This window comes from Ambystoma mexicanum, chromosome 2p, assembly GCF_040938575.1.
Source record: "Ambystoma mexicanum isolate Mex_15411 chromosome 2p, UKY_AmexF1_1, whole genome shotgun sequence".
In the NCBI taxonomy this organism is placed as follows: Eukaryota; Metazoa; Chordata; class Amphibia; order Caudata; family Ambystomatidae; genus Ambystoma; species Ambystoma mexicanum.
In genome coordinates this window covers 463,004,260-463,027,943 of record NC_090923.1, presented here as the reverse complement: position 1 = coordinate 463,027,943, position 23,684 = coordinate 463,004,260, and the positions used below count along the sequence as shown (strand labels likewise).

The 23,684-nt window shown below is 41.9% G+C and overlaps 1 protein-coding gene across 18 annotated transcripts in view; it reads left to right on the top strand.

Moving 5' to 3' along the window:
- The window catches only part of FOXP1 (forkhead box P1), a 1,926,958-nt gene that overhangs the window by 1,879,716 nt on the left and 23,558 nt on the right, over positions 1-23,684 (top strand). For 14 of the 18 annotated variants that reach the window (XM_069643824.1, XM_069643828.1, XM_069643826.1 and 11 more), the window contains 6 exons: positions 6,103-6,304; positions 6,421-6,497; positions 7,107-7,208; positions 9,222-9,343; positions 14,719-14,733; positions 15,067-15,139. In XM_069643824.1, the coding sequence (XP_069499925.1) occupies positions 6,103-6,304; positions 6,421-6,497; positions 7,107-7,208; positions 9,222-9,343; positions 14,719-14,733; positions 15,067-15,139 (591 nt within the window). The remainder of the gene's footprint in view (positions 1-6,102; positions 6,305-6,420; positions 6,498-7,106; positions 7,209-9,221; positions 9,344-14,718; positions 14,734-15,066; positions 15,140-23,684) is intronic. The other 4 variants (XM_069643829.1, XM_069643833.1, XM_069643841.1 and 1 more) reach the window with 2 other exon arrangements.

Here is a 23,684-nt window from a genome sequence, read left to right as displayed (position 1 = left end):
AATAAAAGAGACAAGGGGGGTAAGGGGATACTCCTAAAGTCCTAAAGTGATCATATTATTGCATGCTTCATAGACGTAGTCCACATGTAGGGACAAACACCATCATAAATATATTGGAACACACAGCGCAGTACCCAGCATCACATGTGTAGGCCGCACACATGAGATAAGGAGTAGGGTGTATCCCGGGCACTGATGAAATGACTAGAGCCACAGAGATCCATAAACCCTTCATTGGCTGAAAAGTTGCCAGCCTTCGTACTCTGGGAGGAATGTGCCCTGCAAGGCCCCGGGAGGAGGGTTGAGTGCTTTTGAGCAATACAATCCCAGGAGAAGGAAGGCACAGGCCTCTGACCCCCTACAAGGCCCAACTCTAAATTGTAGCACCCAAAGGCTCTAACTTCACTTCTGGGTCATGTGATTTGTGCTGCGAGGTGAAGGGAGGGATACAATTATAGCCCAGAACGAGGGTGGGAGACTTTGTAGAGATGTCGGCCTGTCTGGGATTGAGTGGAATTTGTCAGTTAGTATGACCTGGGCTTTTCCCCTGGGACCCTGTCTGCTGTACCAGGTGCACTACTACATAGATGGAGATGTACCGGTTATTTTTCACATAATTGCCAATTAACTGCCACCTCATGACCGATGACAACTGCAGCATCACACACATGGAAGAAGATGGGACCAATGGCCTGGCATCCCCTATGGAGCAAGACGGCTTATGTATAAGGTCTCATCAGCCAGCCGTGCCGGTTTTTACTGTATGTAATATCACTGATGATGCAATACACCTTCTTAAAGTGGGATGTACCTTCTTAAAGTGCTGCTCATGCAGTCTTTGGCAGAATGTTCGGCAGCAGAGCTATTCGCTGATACACTCCTATTTTTTAGGAATAAAATACTTGTTATCCTTGCAAGAGGTGTCTTGGGCGTTTTCCCTAGTGGGTTGTGTTTTTTCTGGTGTGAGCTTTGAGGGGCATTCCTACAAAAGTATACGTGTTCTCCTTGTATTTGAAAGTTATGTTTAATATGAAGATAAAAGGTGATATGACCGGCGTTTCATATGTCGCTACCTGTTATTGGTGCAGGAGACTGGCTACCGGGTTGCCCTCGAACTCTATTCCTAATAACTTTTAAGTTTGGCTTCTCAATGGTGTTTAACATTTCAGTGTTCTTACCTGTTGCAGATGGTGCAAGGTGAACTTGATGAAGGCATTTTAGTGCAATGACTCGTGTGCTTTTATGCGCATATCTACAATAATTTTATAAATGAGTACACATCATGAAAGCTCACTCACCTACCTGCATATCATCAGTATAGTCTTTAATTAATTGTCTCTGTCATTAGTCAGAGGCCATAATTCGTAACCACATTAGTTAGACAGGATCTGTTATTGGTTACTCACTTTATACAAAACATTACTTTTGAACTCATCTTTCAGGAAGATCTCTTAATCTGAAGTGCTGGGTCCACGGTATAGGTCATCCAATCTCTGGTAGAAACAGGGTTTTTCCACATCAATAAATGTCAACTATGTGCCTAAATATCTCAGTAATTGGTGGTCACTGATGTGCTTTTACCTATATTAGGGTCTGGCTTCACTAGCCTCAAAGGTAGTGTTTTGGTTCTGTTGTATTTGGCTCTCTGGGTAAAGTCATAATGGACAGCCCAAGAATAAAGACATACTAGGCCCAGAATGTTTAGCTTCTACTTGGTAAAGATTCCTCTGAGAGGGATTTTTTACACATCGTCCTGGTTCAAAAACTGCTGTGGCAAGCCTTGGTGATGAAATGCTATTCTGACCTCTTTGATGTGAACGCAATACAATCTCACTGGGTCTGTTGTGCTTGTATGTGACCTCGGTGAGGTATGACCAGCATTGTAATGACGCCCATTTGCTAGGCATGACTTTCTGTAATGCAGTTTCCCAAAAGCCTGTGGACATTGCGTGCCAGCCATTGCAGCATCACAAAATGGCCGCCAGAGTGCAAAGCAAATATCCCCTGGCATTTAAGCCAGGGGAATCTTGTCCTACACAAATATCTAGTTTTGCATGCCAATGTTTTTCATGCAAAGAAATGCTGTACTTCAAGTGAAAATCGGATTTCATCTGCCAAATGCTATGAAGAGAAAGACGAGTGGGTGATGGATGAATTTTGAGATAAATGTAAAGTAAACCCAAACAAAAATGTATGCGGGATAAAGTAGTACCTCACCATGACACAAGCAATAAGTCAAAGGTAACAAAATTGAAAGTAATAAGTGTTTTGTACAACAAAACTTTCCCACACTGGAGTTTTTTTTAAATTACATCTCAAAAGCCTAAAAGCCCAGCTATGTTGCTGCTGGTTAGAATTCCTATTTCTCTTTTAAGAAAAGTGCTGGAGTAACTCTCTATGGGCGAAAAAAAGTCAAGTAGTGTGGAAAGTTATACATCCGAAGCTGACATGTCCACTCCTAATTAATGGAAGCCTGTGCCTGCTACAGCTCTGTTTCTTGAAGCTTCACGACCACTTTTGTAACTTAATTGGATGTGCTGAAGAGAGTACTGCACATGTGTTCCTCTAGGCTCGTTGTTTGATAACCGATAACCGATAAAAAGTGCCCGTTACTAGACATATTTGCTCTGCAACTTACCTGCTTTTCTTTTGTCAGTCAATTCTGTGTAATAATGGCCCGCCTCCTTCATCTGTATCTCCTACCATAATGCAACTTATATCTGCCAATGGGATTAAGCCTTCTACGGGAATGCTACATTCTGTATGGCTACTGTAAGTGTTTTTAGTAGAAGGGGTATTCTCAATTGCTAATAAATACAAATGGGGCCATTTTAGAACCGGGGATACATGTTTATTTCCAGTCAAGGCTTTCCTAGTTGAATGTCCCTCGGCTAAAGCGCCTGTAGGAAGATAGGTGTACGTTTTGTTTTTAAGTCGGTATTGCATCTGAACCCTGGAATGTGTTGTATCTGTTACTTGGGAACAACGTCGTTAAGCATTAATATACAAATATAGTCCCTCCACGTTATGTTAATTTTTGGTGAGTCACCAAACTGCCTGAAAAAAACTGCCTCTCCATGAAAAGGGACGGTGTATTTTGAGTTTTTTGTTAGTCAGGTGTTTCGCAACTTAAAATGGTGGCGGTAGATGGTGTGTGGAAATGTTTAACATTGAAACACTGCAATGAATCTACCAATGTCCCCAGTGAACGTAATGCTGAAACGTCTATACCTGAAACAATGGCCAGGAAGTGGGCTCTCTGTAAATGTATTTATAAATGTTAGTGGCGCGGGTCTAGGGGGTGTATGTATGTTTGTATATGTGTGTTTGCTGTGTACAGAGGAGAAAATATTAACCAGGAAAGTTTGATTTGATGAAAAAATATTTTTTAGGAAAATTAATAAAAGTGCTGCATTTCTCTATGTGCATTCCCTGTGCAGTTTTTGCTGCAGGGTGTCCGATTTTTTTAAATTTCGAAAGGGGCCGACATCCCTTTGCTTTACCAGCTACTGTAGGTGCTCTTTAACATTTCAGGTAAATATTGGAAAGAGCTTTAATTTTAGTTTTCCCTAGGCAAAATTTGGTAATCGCTTTAGCCTTGTGCACACTTTTGATTGACAAAACATGCGTATAGGCAACCGACCATGGGGCTCCGCTCCATATGTACACCCATTGGGAGCAGGCCGGGTCCAAGGGACATTTCAGGGTGCCACCCCACGTAGTGTCTGCATCAGGTGCCCCAAGAGTAGCCACGGTGCCCATATAAAAAGCACGGGTCTGCTGGAAGCAGATTTCAGAGAGTGATCCATTACCCCCTTACCCCTACCCTCACGATGACTTTTTCAGGCATAGGATCAGGGGCCTGCTGTGTCGAGCCCAAAACATGCCCATAGCACACCATAGCCGTTCTTTAAATTAATTTCTATGTCTGAAAAGTGTTGCACTATGTATTTCCTTCTTTTAATATTGTCTATAGCCTTATCACCTATGCTGCAGAGTACCCAGTATCTATCTGGGGTACAAGCATTTGACTTTAAGGTGTACTGTGAGTGTTCTGGTCTGTTAAGTGTTAAAATGCAGTTGCAATGTAGATAGTTGTAGGTGCTGGACTGCCATTTCGGAGCAGTTGTGAAGACTGGAGCAAGGTGGGTTTTAATTTGTAACCAAATTTGTGCAATTTGGAAGTCGGTGATAGTCCGAGTGTGTGGCCTATGAGCATATAGACTCCCCTTCATTGGCATTTGCTAGTAGCATTAAGGTACTAGCTTTAGTGGGGAGGGTTTTAAACAATTTGGACAGTTTCCTTTGTGAGCTGAAAAGATAGCTCAGCAGGTTGAGCGCCAACTCGGGGTACCAAGCTCGGTTGGGTGTGATTTTATGTATATATGTTCTTTGTAAAGCTTAGGCGTAAGCACTATATAAATGACACATCATTATCATATTGTTCGGATTGTGTGTGAGAGACCTTCATATTCGTATTGTATGTGAGGGACTTTGGTGACGAGGAGCACATTATTGACCTCTTCGTTGGCTCGGGGATAGCCAGTGAACCTGAATGTTGCTGGCAATCGTATTGGAGCTACTACAATTTTTCAGAAAAATCGGCATCATGGAGATAATGGTCCAAGTGGTGTCTGAATTGTGAGTTGGTACCCACCTACTGGACTGCAGAACGCTCTAAACCTTCTGCAGTCAAGCCAGGTAACCTGGGAAGTGTTGGTTTAGGGAATCGTGGAAGTGCACATGAGCTTTATTTTGTGCTGTTTTGTTTGGCTTTGACCCCTCCCACTGGGCCACATGGCTTCTATGCATCTCGCCGGGGTCCAGGCTTTTATGAACTGAGATCAGAGGTAGCTTTGCTTCCGACCTTTGCTTCGGACCTCTTAACAGGGGCATTAACTTGAACGTTTTACACGCAAAACCAATTGGCAGACGTCTAGGATGTTCTATATGTTGATATGTAGTCGTCCATTGCACAGCATGTCTCCTTGCTTTCAGTTGAAGGGGTTCTATTTGTATCTGAGCACTCCATATTCAAATCGCAATAGCCCCAGACAGAAACGGAATGAATGCACTAGTATTGTTTATTTGCATGTATTTTATTTTAGTTCTGGGTTGAATAGACTTAAATTGTATTTTTAAAATGTCAGCCGTTTGTGTCTTTTAGTAATAATTGAAACTTTACAACCTGTTAGGCCTTATTTCTTTTACTGAGCAGACAGTTTGACAACCAAATGTTTCTTGGCAACAGGTGTGCCCTTTTTAATTCTAAAATAAAGGCAATATTAGATGGCCCAGTTATGTGTATATCATTTATGCTTCAGTGCAAAAAGTAACGGTAAGGTATTTACGTTTATGCGTGGTATCTTTTCACGAATCTCAGGGGTTGCAAATGCACGAGCAGTAAGCGATCAAACCTTTTCCAATGAGTGCTTGGGGGCTCTGTTCCAGAAAGTAGGAGCCAGTGCCACTCCGGTGAACCATAAACTATATCGCTTACTGGGCACTGACTTACCTGTCTGTTCCATACTGACGTGGGAGTCCTAATGCACCACTGCAAGGATCTTTGAGGCATCGGCAATTGTTTATGAAAACTTTGCTGATTTTCCCCCCAGCGTTTTTACCTTTTTTATTTATTACCACAGAAAGAGAGGGAGACTCCCAGTAACCCTCCTTCCAACACCCATCCGCCGTTATGTACCTTACACCCACTTACCATCTGTGGTAAAATGGCGGTACACATTTTAGTGTAAATGCATTCGGAAAAGTTATCATTTGCCAAAAGTGTGGCTTACCCTACTGCAATGGGTGGCATCTCCACATTCTAAATGCAGTAGCCTAGCGAAACAGATCAAATACATAGGGTCCAGGTTTAGAGAAGTTGTATACCTATTGCCTCTTTTTTTCCGAAGTTCTCCATGAATTGCAAAATTGTCACGCTCATGTCATATACATTTTAAAGAGGTAATCATTTCGTTAAAAATAAGTATTTGTACTGGAAAACCCCTTGCCCAATTTTCATCTGGTGTTTTTTGGTTGCTGTCTCTACATTTGGACTTCACACTTGGATATGTTTTGCTTACACTTTTCTGCTTCCAACAGCTCAATCTTGTATCCAGTGTCACGCTTTCAAAAACTGCTTCTGAGGCTTCTTCGCAGAGCCTACCTCACACCCCAACCACCCCAACAACCCCGATCACTCCAGTCACCCAGGGACCATCGGTCATTACAACAACCAGCATGCACAATGTAACCCCTATCAGGAGGCGGTACTCGGACAAGTACAACGTTCCTATCTCTTCAGGTACTGTATGCATTTCTTTGAGGAGATTTGAGGGTGGGGGAGAAGATTTTAGGGTCCTGTATGTTACGAAGACTGCCTTAATGATCCCAAAACAGTAAACGTCTGTAATTTCCCAGATATTGCGCAGAATCAAGAATTCTACAAGAATGCCGAAGTCAGACCTCCGTTTACATACGCTTCCTTAATTAGGCAGGTATGTACATCCTAAAAAGACTTCTGATGGCTTTTGTGAAAGTTCATTATGCTGTGGCTGGTCTAGAAATCCACCTCCTTTCCTGTACACTTAATGAGTTTGTGCATCTATGTATTTTAAGACCTGCAGAGTAATGCTACCGCTTGAATCGCCGGTTGTTTCAGCAAGCCCCAAACTTTAGCTGTGTGGATTCCTGTGCACTATAACCTAATTGGTTTTGATTAAGTATTACAATGCATTGTGATTATTAGGAAATTCATTTCACACAACATTGAAAATGAGCCTGTTTAAATATGGCAAGTCAATTATCAGAAGCTACAGTAATCTTTGATCCCTAGAATTAATCTGAGCTCTAAATAATTACTGAGCTTTAATCAGCTGTTGAAATGTTTTGCATTTCCCTTTGATTCCGCTTTATAAATGAGTAATACGTTAAATATTTCTGTATGGAAACAGAAATAAAACTCAAAACAATCACATATTCCTATTGTAGCCATTTCCATTGAACAATTAAATAAAGGCGTTCATTTGTTCATGCGTGAGTATTTTGGCAGATTTTTGGAAATGGTTTCCAGACTTTTCTCTTGATTTGTGATATTGTTTTTTTAGGCAATTCTGGAATCTCCAGAAAAGCAGTTGACACTAAACGAGATCTACAATTGGTTCACAAGGATGTTTGCCTACTTCAGGCGCAATGCAGCAACATGGAAGGTAGGCTGTCTTGTCACGTGTATGCATCTTGACCTGTAAACGTTGCTGTAGTTTTGCAGCATGGATCTTTCTGGCACACAGTGCTGCAACCGTTTGCACTTAGATCTTTGCTTTTTCATGTCACGTATACTTTATACATTTGTCAGGTAGTCGCGTTTACTATACAGATTTGTTAGGTAGGCAGATCTCCTTCTTGCCTCTTTTGGAGATTTTTGCAAGCCCCTATTTTTTATTTGAGCTTCAGAAACGTTTATGTATTGTTATGCATAGTTGTGCTTATTGAGCTGAATTGCCAAATGCTTACTTTGACCTTTTAGCTTGTTGCCCTAGTAATTGCTATACCCAAAGTACACCCTTTAAATATTGGTACACATCAAATTGTGGGATATTTTGCAAATTGGAAGGGGAGTATTACCCTAAAAATAAAATGAACTTTCTAAAACTTCAGCTTGAGTCAACTGTTTGTGCAGTAGGTGATCGGTTTGCTGATGTGAATCCTATTATTAAAATATAAAACCAAGTCACTTACCCAGGGTACATGATTTGGGAATGTATTGCTTCTATATCGAAACCTATTGTACAAACGCATAAATGTCATCCTAGTTTTAACGTTTTTATTGTTAAATATGCAAATGCAAAACCAGCACATTGGCAGTGGCACTGCTGTTTGGCCTTTCCTGGTAATGAAACCCTCTCAGGCTGAGAACTGGGCTTGCTAAAGAGCAGACTTCCCCTCCGAATCCTTCACTGTGAGGGAGACCAGCTACACAAGTGTAGGCCTCAACTAATGAGCATAAGAGCAATGACAATAGATTTTTCCTGGAAATTATTGGGACAGGCAACATCTGCTACTGTGCCTTCTGTGTGGAGTAGCTAAGGCATGCGGGGGACATGAGCCCATATCTGTTAATGTGGCATAGTAGGGCAGGCCACACCTGTTAGTGCACACTAGCTATATCTGTCAATGGGAATTGGGGGGCTCGGGGCTAGCAATACCTCTTGCTGGGCAAACTGAGGCCTGGCTAAATTTGCCACCAGGAAAGGAAGGAAACATGTACTATGGAAAAGACTCCTGGAATATCCCCCTGAGCAAACTACCACCTGCAATAGAAAGTTATCCAGACATTGTGTTGGTCCATTTTGATCCACATTTCGTCTATTAATGGCAGTGACAGTCACTGGTTATTGTCGGACAAAACCTGCCAGATAACCACATTTTTTCAAATGCACTAGCCACACCCTGACTTCTTTAATATGCCGCCTGCTTCAATCCACCGTTCGTCTATGCTATAATAACATTTACGAGTATTAAGGTTAATTGATCTGAAAATTCTTTTCCTTTTAAGTGGCCCTGATTACCCACCACTCCTTATTTGGCCAAAATAGCATACAGTGCTTGCTGAACTGCCAATCCCAAACTGCGGAATAGCATACAGTGCTTGCTGAACTACCAATCACAAACAGCGGCTGGTGATTTTTACAGATGAGCATTTCATATCGACCTTTTTTCTAGAAGTCCGTATCAGGAAAACATAATGTGAACACGTGTTGGTAACTCATGACATTTAGATGTCAGTGACCAATTGCAAACCTGTATTGCCAACTATCGCAAGATCTGCGACTTGCCTCCATCCCCATTGTGTGCAGCCTGGCTCTGTCACTGATCTAGTCTACTTTTGATATTCTGCGACATTCATTTCACAGAATCTCACTTGCATGCAGAATGCCACATGCGCCTGAAGATTAACATTGCAGATAGCTCTTACATTCGCCATTGAAAGAAAATGGCGTTTTACATGTTCTGCCATTGAAAGTGTGAAGATTTCAAATAGAATGGTGTATGTCATGTTTGCAATGTCTTCATGAATGTATATGCACGTTTTACAAATTCACTATGGAGAGAAACTGCCATTTCTACATGTGACTAATGTTAAATTGATTGCTGTTCTTGCATAATGTAAGTGTATTTTTTACAGACAGTATTGAACGTTTTCTCTTTTCCGCTTGCTGCAGAATGCAGTGCGCCATAATCTTAGCCTTCACAAGTGTTTTGTACGAGTAGAAAACGTAAAAGGGGCGGTTTGGACAGTGGATGAACTAGAGTTCCAAAAACGAAGGCCACAAAAGATCAGTGGGTATGTCCGCCCTCTTTGAACTACTAAGTAGCCTGGCATGGATCATGCTTACGGTGTCTGTAACATAAAAGCTTGTGGCTGCTAGATGATGTTCGCAAAAGGTGGCTTCTTGTCTGTGATTGGGGAAACACCAGGCATTTCATCACTGTGTGTACACTGTCGCCTCCTTTGCCCCTGCTTGCTTGGTGTCTGTTGCATCACATGCTCATAGCTTTTAGGCGGCAGTGCATATTAACCCGCACAAATCATTTGCTTATTCTTATTGCATTTTATTTTCTCCCCCCCCCTCCTGTGTTTGGTGTCTGTTCTGTTCCCGATTCCCTCACCCCTTTGTTTTCACTTCCATATCCTTTGCTGCTGCTCTTGTCCCAGGGTGCCATTCGCACCAACCTTTCGCTGCATAAGTGCTTTATCAGAGTAGAGGATGAGTTTGGGTCCTTTTGGACTGTTGATGATGAAGAGTTTAAACGTGGCCGCCACGTTCAACGAGGCCGCCCTCGCAAATACTGCCCTGATGAACACTTTGACGAGCATGTTGCACAGTAAGAGCTTTTACTTGCTTTGATTTCATTTTATCTGCTGTTGTGTTGCTTTGCTTTCGCATGGTTAGTTCCGTTTGCTCATCTCATTTGGTCCAGCATTCACCATATAACAGAACCAGCCACTTTACAAATTGTGTTATGTATATGTCAAAAAATTGAACTTCAATGTATAAACAAATGCCTAGATGTTATTTATGATTCTGGCAATGTCATTGAAATATTTTGCTGTGTATGGTATGAACAAATGCTTTGCATGGAAATGTAAAAAGTGCTTCATTGTCTGATATGGTAGCAGTCAAATACATATTCATGTAATGAACTCCACACATTGTCTCTTGGCGATTGAGCAAGAGCTAACATTGCCCAACTCTGATCCTCAATTTAAATACTTCAGAAAGAGAAAATGCTTTGCTGGCCTGGTTGGGAGTGAAACACTGCACTTAGGTTTACGTCAGCATCGCTCTCTACCCTCTTTGCTATCAAGACCCCGATTCAAAAATAGGACACTTGCTCAGTAGGCATAGTGGATAATAGATTTAAAACCGGTGTGTTTTGTTTCATTTGGGGCTGACTTTTGAAAAGTATATTCAATTTATGTGAAGCTGTTTAGTTTCTCTAATATATAATTCAACAGTGCCACTCTTCCTTGCTGTTTTGTAAATACATTACTAATAGTGACATGGGGGCCCTTGAGGACGACAAATTAAATTTCGCCAACGTTTCAGTTTGCAGTATGTATATGCCATAGGTGCACTGTAAAGGTGAACATTCATTTAGGTGACATAAAGGCAGGACATCCAAATATAAGTGTTTTCCAAGTCTCCTAACTGTAACAGTATTTGTCACATTACATTTTTCTCAATTAGTCAAAATTATGCGTTGACAAATAGAACATTGCCCTATAATGCATAGAAGTACCAGTATATCCGTGGTAAAAGCACAACTGTTTGCCGTAGCAGTTGCACAACCAAGAGTACTAGCAGATCTAGTTATTACATTAATAATACTAGTAAACACCATGCTAGTAGTAGCCATTCTAGTTGTAGTAATGCCAATAGTCTCACTAGTGGTAGTCAAAATATTAGTAATGGTTGGCCTATCATCACACTAGATTTGTTTTGTGATCTATACTACAAATTGGTGAAAACATTATGTTGCCCTGAACAGTGCCGTTAGTTCAGATTTCTTCAAAACTGTCCACCCATCACTTTTTTGGTTATATAAAACATTAAGTTATCAATTCTGATATTGATAGCCATATTTGTACTTCGAAGGTGACTTAGAAAGACATAATTCAAAGGTAATTACAGGCTGGACCCCCTTACCCCATCACTTCACGAAGAAGTGCAATTAAAACAGATATGTTTCCATCATGCAAATTCACAAACCTGCAAAAAAGAATGTTTTTTGCATTTCAGTAAGGAGCATCGATTGTGTAATACCTTCCATCCCATATATTTTAATGAATTGCTATTTGGACATGTTTTACTCTTGTTTAAAGTAACCCTAACCTCCAAAAGACCCATCTACAGGTGAACATTTACAAACATGTAAATTGCTCTCCCAGATCTCTTATATATGAAGTTTACTTTTTAAAAGTATATATTTTTAAATAGACCCTTCTGATTTCTATCCAATGTCAAATGGTAGAGGATGTCAACGCCAGGAAATGTAATGTCTCAGTTGAAGTAATTATCATTTCGCTGTGATTTAGACTGGTACAATTTGACATTTAGCCCAAAGGACTGTCCATGGACTTCGGTGGACACCATCCGATTGTTAGTTAGCTGCCCTCGACTTAAATGAATGCTAATTGATGAAATGAATTGTAACACCACATTGACTTGTTTTGGACAACGTTTCCTTGAATATGTACGGTCATTATCTGAAAATACAACTTTGTGACCCACTCCATTGTGCTTCGTAGTAAAGCAACCCACTGTTTGTACATTGACAGCATGCCTTTCACATCACAGAACCAATTAAACAAGAGACCACCCAGTAGTAGTTTGGTTTGTCACACAACTTGCCCATATGGCTGATGTACATAATCAAGTTTTAAAAGCATAAAAATAGAACAGGACAATTTAGCAGGCACACCTTTGTGAGTTAACCCCCAAAATGATGATGTGAACGGGGCAAGCCCCCGAGCTCTGGCTGCTATCCAATGTGTCTCCCAGAGAATGGAAGCAGTGGGATCCCATACGCTCTCTTCCCTCCCTTCCCTACAAAAGTGCACAATGGTATCCAGAATGTCTGCAAAGACTTAAAATGGGAACATCCTGTACTCCATATGAAGCTGCATATCTGGCAGGTGATAGCAATTGAACTATTAGCAACTGTGGCAATTCAACTATTAGCAAACGCGGCTCATGTAAGTGTTAAATCTTTTGGAAAATACCAAATCCCGAGTGAGGATGCACATTTTTTTAGGCCCTGTAAATCTGCGGAGGTGGCAGCCTAATCTCTATAAAAAGGGCTGGAAAAGTCAATTCAGAGCGACAATGGCAACTTGTGTAGAGTCCACAATAAAAAAGAGGCAGGAGCAGGGGGAACTCCACGCCCCCCGGGTTTGACGCTGGCCCCAGTAGAAAACATGGCCAAGTGAAGGCTGAACCTTCAGCCCCCTTCAAAGTCGTGGCAAGACCAGGCCAAATAAATCCTGATTCCCAGGTCCTGGTGAGACATGATCATGTGAATGCTGATCCCCAGGCGGGGCTGACACCTGCTCAAGTGAATGCTAAGCATCGTGGTCCTGCCGAAACCCACACAGGCGAATATTGAACACTAGGTCACAGCAAGGCCTGTATTGGAAAACCTCAATATCTTTGAGAAAGACCTATATTGTTTGCAACGGTCTGGAAGAGGCCAGTCTGGTGGAATGCCCGAGTTTGGAGGAAATCTGCCGCAGCAGGAGAGGCTGAGAATTTAAAGTGGAAGATAAAAAGATGAATCCGGAGCCTGGAAGAAAGGCTGAGAAGCAAGTGACCTGGGAGAGGTGTGAAGTATCAGAGGGAGAGCAGAGGGACCAGACTGCGAGTACACCCTGGATGATCTTGCCCCAGAGAAGCTTCTTTTGTTGTGTTTGAGGGTTGGAACTTTGTGTTTTAGATTAGCGCTAGCTCAGAAAATAAGTACTTATCAAATATAGGTTTTAATTTTTCTGTTGGCCACATCCCAGGAGGGCTAAGACTTACAAGGCTAGGTCATGTACATCCCTTTTCAGTTATAGAGACTCACTTAGTTCCTAGGCATTTGTCACAACCTCGAAAACCACATAAGTAAACCCTTTCCTTTGAGACACAATCTGTTAAGTGTACTGTTCGACCCTCACATAGTACAAAGATTGTGTAACTTGTATACATTGCAAGTGGCTAGCCAGACATAAAAATTCACTTGTCACCTCAGTTTTGCACACCCATCACTATTTCTCGCCAGAGTGTATTGTCCCTACCCAATGACTAGTGGTGAATGCAAACTTTGAGCCTTGCGAAAATAACCCAACCAGCGTGTACATATGCAACCTGTTCCTCAATAATGCATTCACCATTGGACAATCACAACTCATCCCACTTAGGTTAGCAAAAAAAAATATTTCCACAAGGGGAAAGGTCTAACATCTTGTTAGTGTACTATATCTAGTATGTTAAACTGTCTATAAAACTGTAATTAATTTACCAGTAATGCTACTTGCATTCGCCATGCTATTTAAAGAGTGGGTTTCGGCAAAAGTCAAAGATTTGCTTGTTTAGATTTGCAGTACTTTAGTGCCTGTGCTTCTTTTTCCACGCTCCCTCAAGAAACCTTCTTTCCACTTACTGGTTACTGATGGTAGCTGCAGTATGCCCAGGTGAAATTTATTTATTTAATAGAATTGGCTGTTTTTCATCCACTTAGGCCTTTAATACCACATGCTTTTTACTATCAATGTATCCCTGGGCTAGAGTTCTCCCCTAGAACTTTGATAACACATTGTGCTGGTCTCAATCAGTAGACACCTCTCTTCACCACATGTTTGATATTAGTGGGCATGGCTTTTGGATGAATCCATAGATCCTACTTCTCCAGAGGTATTGTGGTCTTCTGAACCTTTGTAAGCCAGGGGCATTCAAGAGGCTACTGGGCTACACCAACTTTTTGTTGTGTTCCTCTGTAAGGAGCTCACACCTTAATTAGATCATAATCATATCTTTGGCAGTCCTTGTGGACATCTGAAGTAAGTGTAAGACTAATAAAAATGAGTAATAGAAGAAAGACCCGATTTGTACTTTCTTCTTTTTAATAGTGATACTTTAAATTGTTGAAACACCTTTTTCATTAGCTTTACAACGAATACGTTTTGAGTCCTTCAACATTTGCTGGTTTGGAGCCAATTATATGTGCTTATAGTTATAAATAAGATGGCAAGGGGATTATAATGTATTTGCTTACAGTGAAGACCATGACAATGTAAATTGTATCCTCCCTGGGTCAAACTGACATTTTATTTCCTTTGCAAAATCATTATGCACCTTGCAGTACCTCTGGCCACCAATATACATCCAGCTCTTTGACTGTGATGGAGTTTAATGCTTGTCCATCACCCTTTGAATTATCCTCGATCACTCCATGGGCCTTATTAAATAAATTGATGTAGTTGGCACTCCAAGAGTCCGGTTATCAAACCAGTTTCATGGCAGTCAATTGTTGCCTGAATCAAGCAGAAATGATTGAATGCAAAGATGTCCGCTAAGATAATGGCAGCCAAGCTATGTCTATTTTCTGTTCTGTGTACATATTTGCAAATTGCCTTACATGGTAGTAATTGTAGTAAATTCTACTTAATGCCTACAGAGAGGATCGATACTGGTATGTAATCTAAAACATCTTTATTTGAAATGTGAGGTTTCATTGAGACCGTTGCAAAAGTAGTATGCAGTGGTTAATGTTTCAAGACCTTAAACTGACAATTTTAAGAGCCTCCAGTTGGAATTTGTGATGTATATGGAGTGCCAATGAATGTAACGTTTTAAGATGGTAGTTTCCTCTTATCAACTGGTCAAGGAATATTGCATCTAGTTCTGGGGAACCTTTTTCTGCTTAAACATCGTCCATATACTATGGGGGATGCCGTGAAAATGTATGAGAAACCATAAATGTGTGTTGATGTCTAAATGGCCCTTTTCATTTTTTTGCATGCAGCAGCCCGTCTCTCATTAAAAACATGCAGACCGGCCATGCCTACTGCAGCACGCCGCTCAATGCTGCTTTACAGGTAAGATGATACATGCAGCAACTGATCCACAGGTGCTTGTGTCCTCACTATGTATTTCAAAATGTATTTGTGCTCTTCTAATTAGATATTAAATTTTAATTTTGTTAAAGTTTTTTCTTCAATGCATAAAACGCCATATTCCCTGGAGGCAAACACATATCCGGCTGCTTCAGCATTCGCTGCTTTCTTCACATTTTGAATATAGTGGCAAAAAATTAAAAGTTCATGTATTAATATTTATCAGTAGTATCATAATTTCGATCCCCCTATTTCTGAATTTCACTTGAGGCAAAACTACCCAAAGTGTAATTACTGGAGCACAGCTATTAATGCGCTGAGTGATAGGATATTGTCACATGACCTTCTATTGTTCAGGGCTTTGCAGAGGAAGCCCATGTCTTTCCATCTTCTCCTTTGAGCGTATATAGTTGTATGTTTAACTTTTCTTTAAGGCTAAGAAAATGTATCTAACAATCCGGTGTGCGTTTGTACATGTTGTTTTTGATGTTGTGGTGCATTCAGAGTTAGCCATAACACCCATATGACATATTGCATGTGGTCGGATTTATTGTGCCTTTAAAGCATTCTTTCCACTAGAAGTAGCTTTACGTTTGTGGGGTAATGTGGCTAGATGGGGAAGCTCAGGTAATGGTAGATGAAACCGATGCAAGCCTGGAATTTGATGCTTGGCTGTAGGAAGTCCTCACTACCTTCCTCTTCAGAGCTTCTTGTAGTACAGTTTCAGACTATTAAGCATGTTAAGATGGTGTAAGTTTGCGTGCGCGGACAGACCTCTGAAACGTTTATGCTGCATGGAACTATTGGGTGCTTTGGCCTACTGAAGTTGGGTGTCTGCCTGACAGTTGTCCAAAATATGTCTGAACCAAGAAACTAAGGTCATGGCAAATTTTACACGGGCTGAAAGATAGAAAGTTTGCCTTCCTTGGATTGCAAGACTCCATGAGTACAGGTCAGATGCAAGGAAAATCCTATTTCACATGACTCTAATCATATAATTGCAAGGCATGCAGCCCCGTTAGTGAAGGGTTTAGTGACACCATGAGCACATTGCAGCTTGTGGACCGTCGGATGGGAGAATCAGTGCGTCGCCACTGAACTGCTTTAAAACATGGCAAGGTTATACTTGCCCATTAATCTGCATTGAGAACATTTGATTTTGTTTTGAGGGAGGCGATCCACAATTTGTAGAACTGTGCAATTAATCGAATTGGTATAATGTGGTTGCCAAGATCCAACCATCTTGCTCAAGTAAGTAAACTGAGATTAGGATCTCACTCTTCTAAATTTTTAAATCACCAACCATGCATTTCATTAGTTACCCTCCCTTTGATATCTTGCTGAACATTTTGTTTTTAATAGAGCACATTCAGTTAGAAGCACAGGAGGAAAGAGTTGTTGCCCATTATGACATGATTATGGGCAAGTGGTCATGCCATCTGTAGTATGTCACCACTTCATAGGGGTCACAGAGTGACATCCCACAGCCCTTAACCTGATCTCACAGGAATTTATATCAAATCATTGATTGTCTTCCCAACAGAGGACTATTGTATGTTTTTTAAACAATTATTGAAACCTCATTCTGCAGCATGTTAATTTGGTGGTCACAACCATCCATCTATTAAAAAAGCTACTTTCAGACTGACGTTTAACAGATCAGTAATCGGATTTGTAACATTATAGCTATATAACAGTGGTCCACAGTGCTCGCATGCACCAACAGTCGTGGTCATGGTTGCTACACTTTTGTAGTGCCCATAATCTGGATCTTCTGATTTCAGTTGGAAACTTCCCTTCACCTAAAACACTCAGTCTCTTTTATTTAATATGGAATATCGTAGTGGTGTTCAGTTTATTTCTTAGCATGCCTGTTTGTGGCAGATGAGGACTATTGTGTTCAAAGAACTGATGTAAGCAAGATCACACATTCATGGCCGTGTTTTGTAAGCTTTAATTAGAAGCCATCCTTTCTGGATCCATAATTGGCAAATTTTCCATTGGACCGCTTCCCTCTCCTCTCTTTACTCTCCTCCTCTTCCGTTTCCCATCACACACCCCTATTCACTCTGCTTACCTCTGCCTATAGAGTGGATGGGGTTATGCAACTGTGGGGAGCAGTGGGAGTCGGTGTGGCTAGACATAGGGTGGTGGTGATGGGTGGATCTGGGATGCAGGTGTGGTAAGGTCGTGATATTTCTGTGGGGTGTGGCTTGACGGCACTGCTCTGATAGTGAGGGAATTGAGGGGGGACTTGCCCGTGGATGGAGTGTAGGAATTAATCTTTGGGCATTAGTCAATATTGTTTACCTTGCCTGCACTCATTGTTGGCAGAGGCCTGCAAATTGATTCATATTGCACTTTCCTTCCTTCCCATCATTACAACTGCCCAGTGGACATTTTAGCTCGGACTGCTTGAGTATATTATTGATAATCTAATCTATTGCCTTGTGAACAATAGTGTTAAGCTTGATGTTCCCTATTCCTGTGTTTTTTAAATTATTAAATTTATTTTTGTGGCAGCTGTTGCTAATTGTGTCTACTATCATTATCTAAATAGAACAGTGAGGTTTAGTTGGTAATGCAATTCAGAAAACAGAAAAATGTGCATTAATTAAGGGCAGAGTTTTGTTTCCGTTTAAAGAACTGCGTTGAGAAACCCCTTTAACACCCTTTCGATGATTGTGCTTGCTTGTTCAGTTACCCAATTCTACGCCACATGGCAAATCACAATAAACTGTGGCTTGTGGAGATATCTTTCAGGTAGCGCTTCGCAGCAGTCCTAGTATTTATAATTAAGGGTCTTCAGTTACTGGATGGAAACCAATGTAGGGTAATCCATACAGGAGCGATGATGGCACAAGTAAGCTACTTTGCATATAGTCCTACCTTATGAGGATGTTCAGGAGGTGTGTGGCAAGGACTGTAAGGTGCAGTTATTGCCACTTCATCAGTCCTGGTATTGTAGATGGTCACAAGGCCATCACCAAAGGCACCGGAGTGAGACCTGGGAATAGAAGGACTTGCCAAGTCTTGAAGACTTGATGCACGCTGCTGGTATGCAGTATGTGTGTACATATTTGTTTTCGTGGACAATTACTTGTTTGTAACCATGATCGTGTGCAAGTCACGTGATCTGTGGGGAGGTTGCAGTCTCTTCATTTATCTTTTCCAGAACCCTGTAACAATATCTTTACATGAGTGAGGCCAATTGTGTGCTTGGCTTTAGGCTGATTTGGGTCAGTTTAGTTTGACTGAAGCCACTCAAAGCCACTGTGACAAGAGCTTGAGTCACGCCATCTTCCAAAATCACGTGACGGGTTGAACAGGTACAAGGGGTAATGAAGACAGGGGTGGGGAGAGGGATTGATGTAGGTCCACATGGCAATCATTTTCCAGCTTTCTAAAGTAAGTAGGAACGTATAATGTAGTCGTTTTTGTTGAGGGGGGTTCTCAGTCCTTAAGGGATGTAGGAGTGTACTAGAACGTGACCTTGACATGGATGTAGAACGCTGATGCTGAGGTTAGTGGTCTGGTTGATTACACAATGACATGCTGTGCCTGGCTTCCTGGATGTTTTTCTTTCCATCTCAAAAAAGAGAAGTGTGTCTCAGGCACATGCATGTTAGAGACTCGGGCCCATCCATTGCTGCACTCTCTTAAAGAAAGAGATAGTTGGCGGCGGGGAGGATTAACTTTACTGAGCAAGGCCAAGATGTCCTGTTGGAATGGAAGAGATAGAAGAATGGTAGATTTAGGTTACTACACATGCCATGGTTTCTAGTGGGTTCATTTTCGATGCAGATTTTTAAAAGAATGAAAATCTGGCCCAAGCATTTTTTTGTTCATGACTGCATCGGGTTTCATGCGTGCTCAGTTGTGTATGTTGATGGATTGCTTGGGTACCAAAGTTCACATGAGAAGTGATACTTCAAGGGTGGCCTAATCATTGATGTTGACATTGATGCTGCTTTTATTGGGCTGGTTAAAGGAGGATTTGGGCCAAAATGTGGGCTATTGAAGCTTCTAGTGGCAGTTGATGGAATGTCCTTTGCTCAATATTTTTATTTTGTACCAACTTATCCAGCGGTGCAGATCTACCTGTTTCCATAATGTAGAAGTGGATTGGGAGCCAGGAGGAGGCTGATAAGAGCTACGATCAATAGACTAAGGTGAAATAACTGTAGGAGTGGATATTGAGGCTCATGTAGACATAGGCAATCGATTCGTATTGGCTGATAATCAAGTTGGTATTCTAGAAGTAGGCCCTCTCTGAGGAAGTTGCTCACATGTTCCGGTGATGGGAGAGTTGGGGTCAGGTGACTGTAGAAACTTCTCTAGTTGCTCAGGTCGTGGCTTTAAGTTGTTGACATTAGTCATTAAGTGCAATCTGGTTGTCCTGATGTGTTCAGTCACTTTGGAGATGTGATCTCTATTGATGCTCAGCAGGGATTATTTATATTGCTATGTGGTAATTGAGAGTTTCCCTTTCTGGCATCCCTGTTGAGTAGGTCCTAAGCAAGAGTGAGGTGCATGAGAGAAAAGGTTGAAACCCTATATGCTATTATTCTTATAGTAATCGCACCTTTCATACTGAAAACAAAAAGCTAGCCAGACATTAGAAAAAGATATTGACTGTGCAAATGCCTGAATTATTTTGTTGTATAGCAGGTTCCTAGAAGCAGCACGATGCAGCAGATGGTCATAAAGGATTAACTGAAACACTGCATATTTGCTTAATGTCCCCATTAAACTGTTTTGTAGTATGGTCAAATGCATCAACTTTTTTGGAAACTATACTACCAAGACGGAAATATCTTGTAATATAATCAACCACTGATCTCCCCAGCAGTCCCTAAAATATTGCAATAAAATGTTTGCATTCAAAATCCAGTATTCAAGTTTTGAAAACACTAGGGTGCAGGGTTAAATGTACTGACCTGCGCTATCAATGAGAAAACCAGACTATTTCAAAGCACGTCTCTTCTGAAATATTATAGCACACTTTGCACTATTATCATAAACTTGGTAAAGGAATTCCAGCAAGCGAAGTACTTGGGCAATGCATTGTGGGAATTTAATCAGATAGTGAAGAGTACTTGTACCCATGAGTGCAGCCTGAACGCACCTGCATTGAAACAATAAAGACCTGCAAATAATGTAATTCAACGTTTTGGGAAATCCCTAATTTATGATCGTGGGCAGTCCACATGCTCTGCGCAAACTCAATCAATCTTATATTTCCTTCAAATTAGGAGACACCATTATATCTCCTCCGCCCGAAAACAAAATTTTGGGAGTGAAACTCGACCAGACACTAAACATGAGGGCACATGTCACTACGATTGTCTCAGCAGCAGTCTATTATGTTAAATTATTATCCCATCTGATACCCCTTATTTCCCAGGAAAGTGCTGAAGCCATCGCTCGGGCAATAACAGGAGCACAAATGGATTATTGTTGCAGCCTATTGTTGGGCGTCATTATGCACGATATGCATAGGCTTCAGGTGGTACAGATTGGGGCAGTTAGTCGTCCTTGGACTCTCTAGGAAAGACCATGTATCAGAGGCCAGGCGCTCTCTCCATTGGTTGACCATTGACTCGAGGATTAAGTTTAGAGTACTTGTTATCTCCTTCAAATGCAAATTACAACTGATGCCACCATATCTGCAGAGCTATATTAAGGATAAAGTCAACACAAGAGCATTGAGGCCTGCCAGATTAGATGCATAGCCATAATTCTCTCCAGGCTTTTAAGAAAGTCCTAAAAAACGCTTTTGTTCACCTGAGAAGGGACACATTGGCCTCTCCGCTGCTAGTATAGCTCTCTGCTAGGGCTCTTGTATACCTGATTTAGATATACCTCTATCTGGATGTCCTTTATGTTTCTATGTGTAACTTGTCCGCGCCTTCATGCCTTCTGATCTATAGCACGCATTATAAATGCTATGTAATGTTATGTAATGTAACTGTCGGTTGAATGTTTCAGACAAATGGTGCCTTGCGCACATTACCTAAATCACTACCCTGTATCCAGCCAGTCTGTAGTTTTCACGTGTGTGTGCCTTTAAGTACTGTGTGCAGAGTATCTCGTAATACCAAACTTGGGAAGATGCTGCTGCTGACTATTATGAATCTCTCGTTGGCCTTTGGTATACTTTCTCAGTCATACAAAATATCCTTTACATCAATTTCCAGCATATATTCATTGTTTCTCTCCATCACGCATCACTCACTCACCCCTCAATACCCTAACCTATCCCCTTAACCCACACCCCACCTATTATGCATTACACATACACCATTTTCGGTGAAATACATTCTGTGAATTCTCATTAGGTGAAATGGTATTCGCCGAAATCTATGGTAACCGTCTACTGCTTCGACATCCTCTGCAGCGATCGCTACGGCGGGGTGATATCGAGCTGACGAGGTTTGTCCTTACAGCACACAGAGTATCCCTGCCTCCCAGGAGCGACACAGCTGCTGAGACAGCAGCAAAGGCTGCTGGCACCCCTGGGGGGGTGGGGCAGCATGGTTCACATCCCAGTACACAGCCCTCGGGGGAGGGAGCGGGTAAATGGGGCATGGTGAGAGGCCCCAAAGCAGCCCTCCAAGGTTCTATATGATCAGCCAAGTGACATCTACTCCATGGGAGAAGACCACAAAGCGTCTGTTCTTACAGTCCATGAGGAGGACGGCGGCGGCGCAGGGCCTAGCACTCCATCGTTCCCTCCACAGCCGAGGGACATATCAATGGCCATCTGTCGACTCTCCACACCCTAGTGACGGAGATCCAGCAAAGGTTGCCTCCAACACTGGCACCTGTTGTACAGCAGGCCCCTGACCAGCCCCCACGTAAGAAGAGAAAATGTCACCCAACCCCGTCTCTTTACCTGCAGGGATGGCTGAAGGCCACTAACTTTCACCAGGATGTTCACGTGAAGGTGCTGGACATGCCTTTGTTTGTTTGTTTTATTCACTTATTATGGGCACCAGACCCAAGGGTAACCGGGCGCAGCAGTAAGAAAATGCAAAGCTTACATGGTTACAACAAAGAATGATATGCAATGTAAAGGTCTCTAGATCACAGATGATTACAAGATAAACAATGTTCAGGTAAGGTCAATCAGAGTACAGACATATACCGTATGGTATGATGCGAGTGATTACAGTAGGAGGTAGGTGTTACAGGTCAGTTAAGGTCTGTGGAGGTGAGGAGTTGAATGACATTTTTTCTGAAGCAAAGGTAGGGCAAGTCCCCTCTCAGGTCTTGTGGCAGTGAATTCCAAGTTTTTGCAGCCTTTACAGGTAAACTATTTCCACCGATCGTGGTGAGTCTGAAGTTAGGTATTGTCAAACAGTTAGAATTGATAGCTCTGGTCGGTCTGAGGGAGGTTCTCCTGTGAAATTTGTCTATCAAGTATCTAGGGGTGGAGTTATTGAGGGCTTTATGGGTCAGAGAGAGCATCTTGAGTTGTATTTTGTTGTCCGTGGTCAGCCATTTGTGATGGTGTCTGGCGGAGGAGATGTGGGTTCTTTTGTTTATGCCTAGTGCAGCTCTCAAGGCATTACTTTGTAATGTTTGTAGTCTTTGAATTATGGTTTTATTGGCTCCGGAGTAAAGAGCATTACAGTAATCAATTCTGGAAAGTATTAAGGCTCTGGCCAAGATTAAGCAGCTGTTGTTAGAAAGGAACAGTTTACCAGCTCTTATCAATTTGCAGGTGTAAGCCATGGATGAGGCAAGGGATTTTACCTGTTTATCAAGTGATAGGGTGGAATCAAGATAGAATCCAAGGGTTTTTACATCCTTGGACACTTGGATGATATTCCCATCAATGTTGAAGGAGGATAATTCCTGGCCTAGTTTTTTAATATTGGCTTGGGTGCCCAGTATTATCAACTCAGTCTTATCATCGTTCAGACAGAGGCCATGCGTGGCCTTCCATGCCTGGATGATAAGATATACCTTGTTCACCAATTCCGTGTCCTTCACCTGATCCCCAGAAAGCGGGAGGAGGATCTGTGAATCATCAGCATAGTTAGTGTAGGTGATACCTAGATGGTCCAGATCATGAAACAGGGGCTTGGTGAAGATGTTATATAGAGTTGGGGAGACACAGGAGCCCTGGGGGACACCACACGAAATGAGGGCGGGATCTGCCGCTGCTGAGGGAGAGAAGACTCTCATGGTTCTTTCGCTCAGGAATGACTCGATCCATCTGATGGCCTCTGGGGAGAAGTGGGCGGCCGAGTCCAGGTGATTTACAGAGGACTTTATGATCCACTAAATCAAAGGCAGCTGGAGGCCCAGAAGTAACAGAAGTACTGTCCTTCCTTTGTCTCTCAGCTCGTCAATTTGGGATTTCAAGTCGATAAGAGCAGTTTCTGTTCTATGTAAAGGACGGAAGCCCGAAGAGGTTGTTTAATTCTAGATGCTTTTGAATTTGGTTGTATGCAGCTTTATCCAATATCTTAAGAAGAAACGGTACCGTCGTGATAGGGCGGCAATTAGTAGGGAT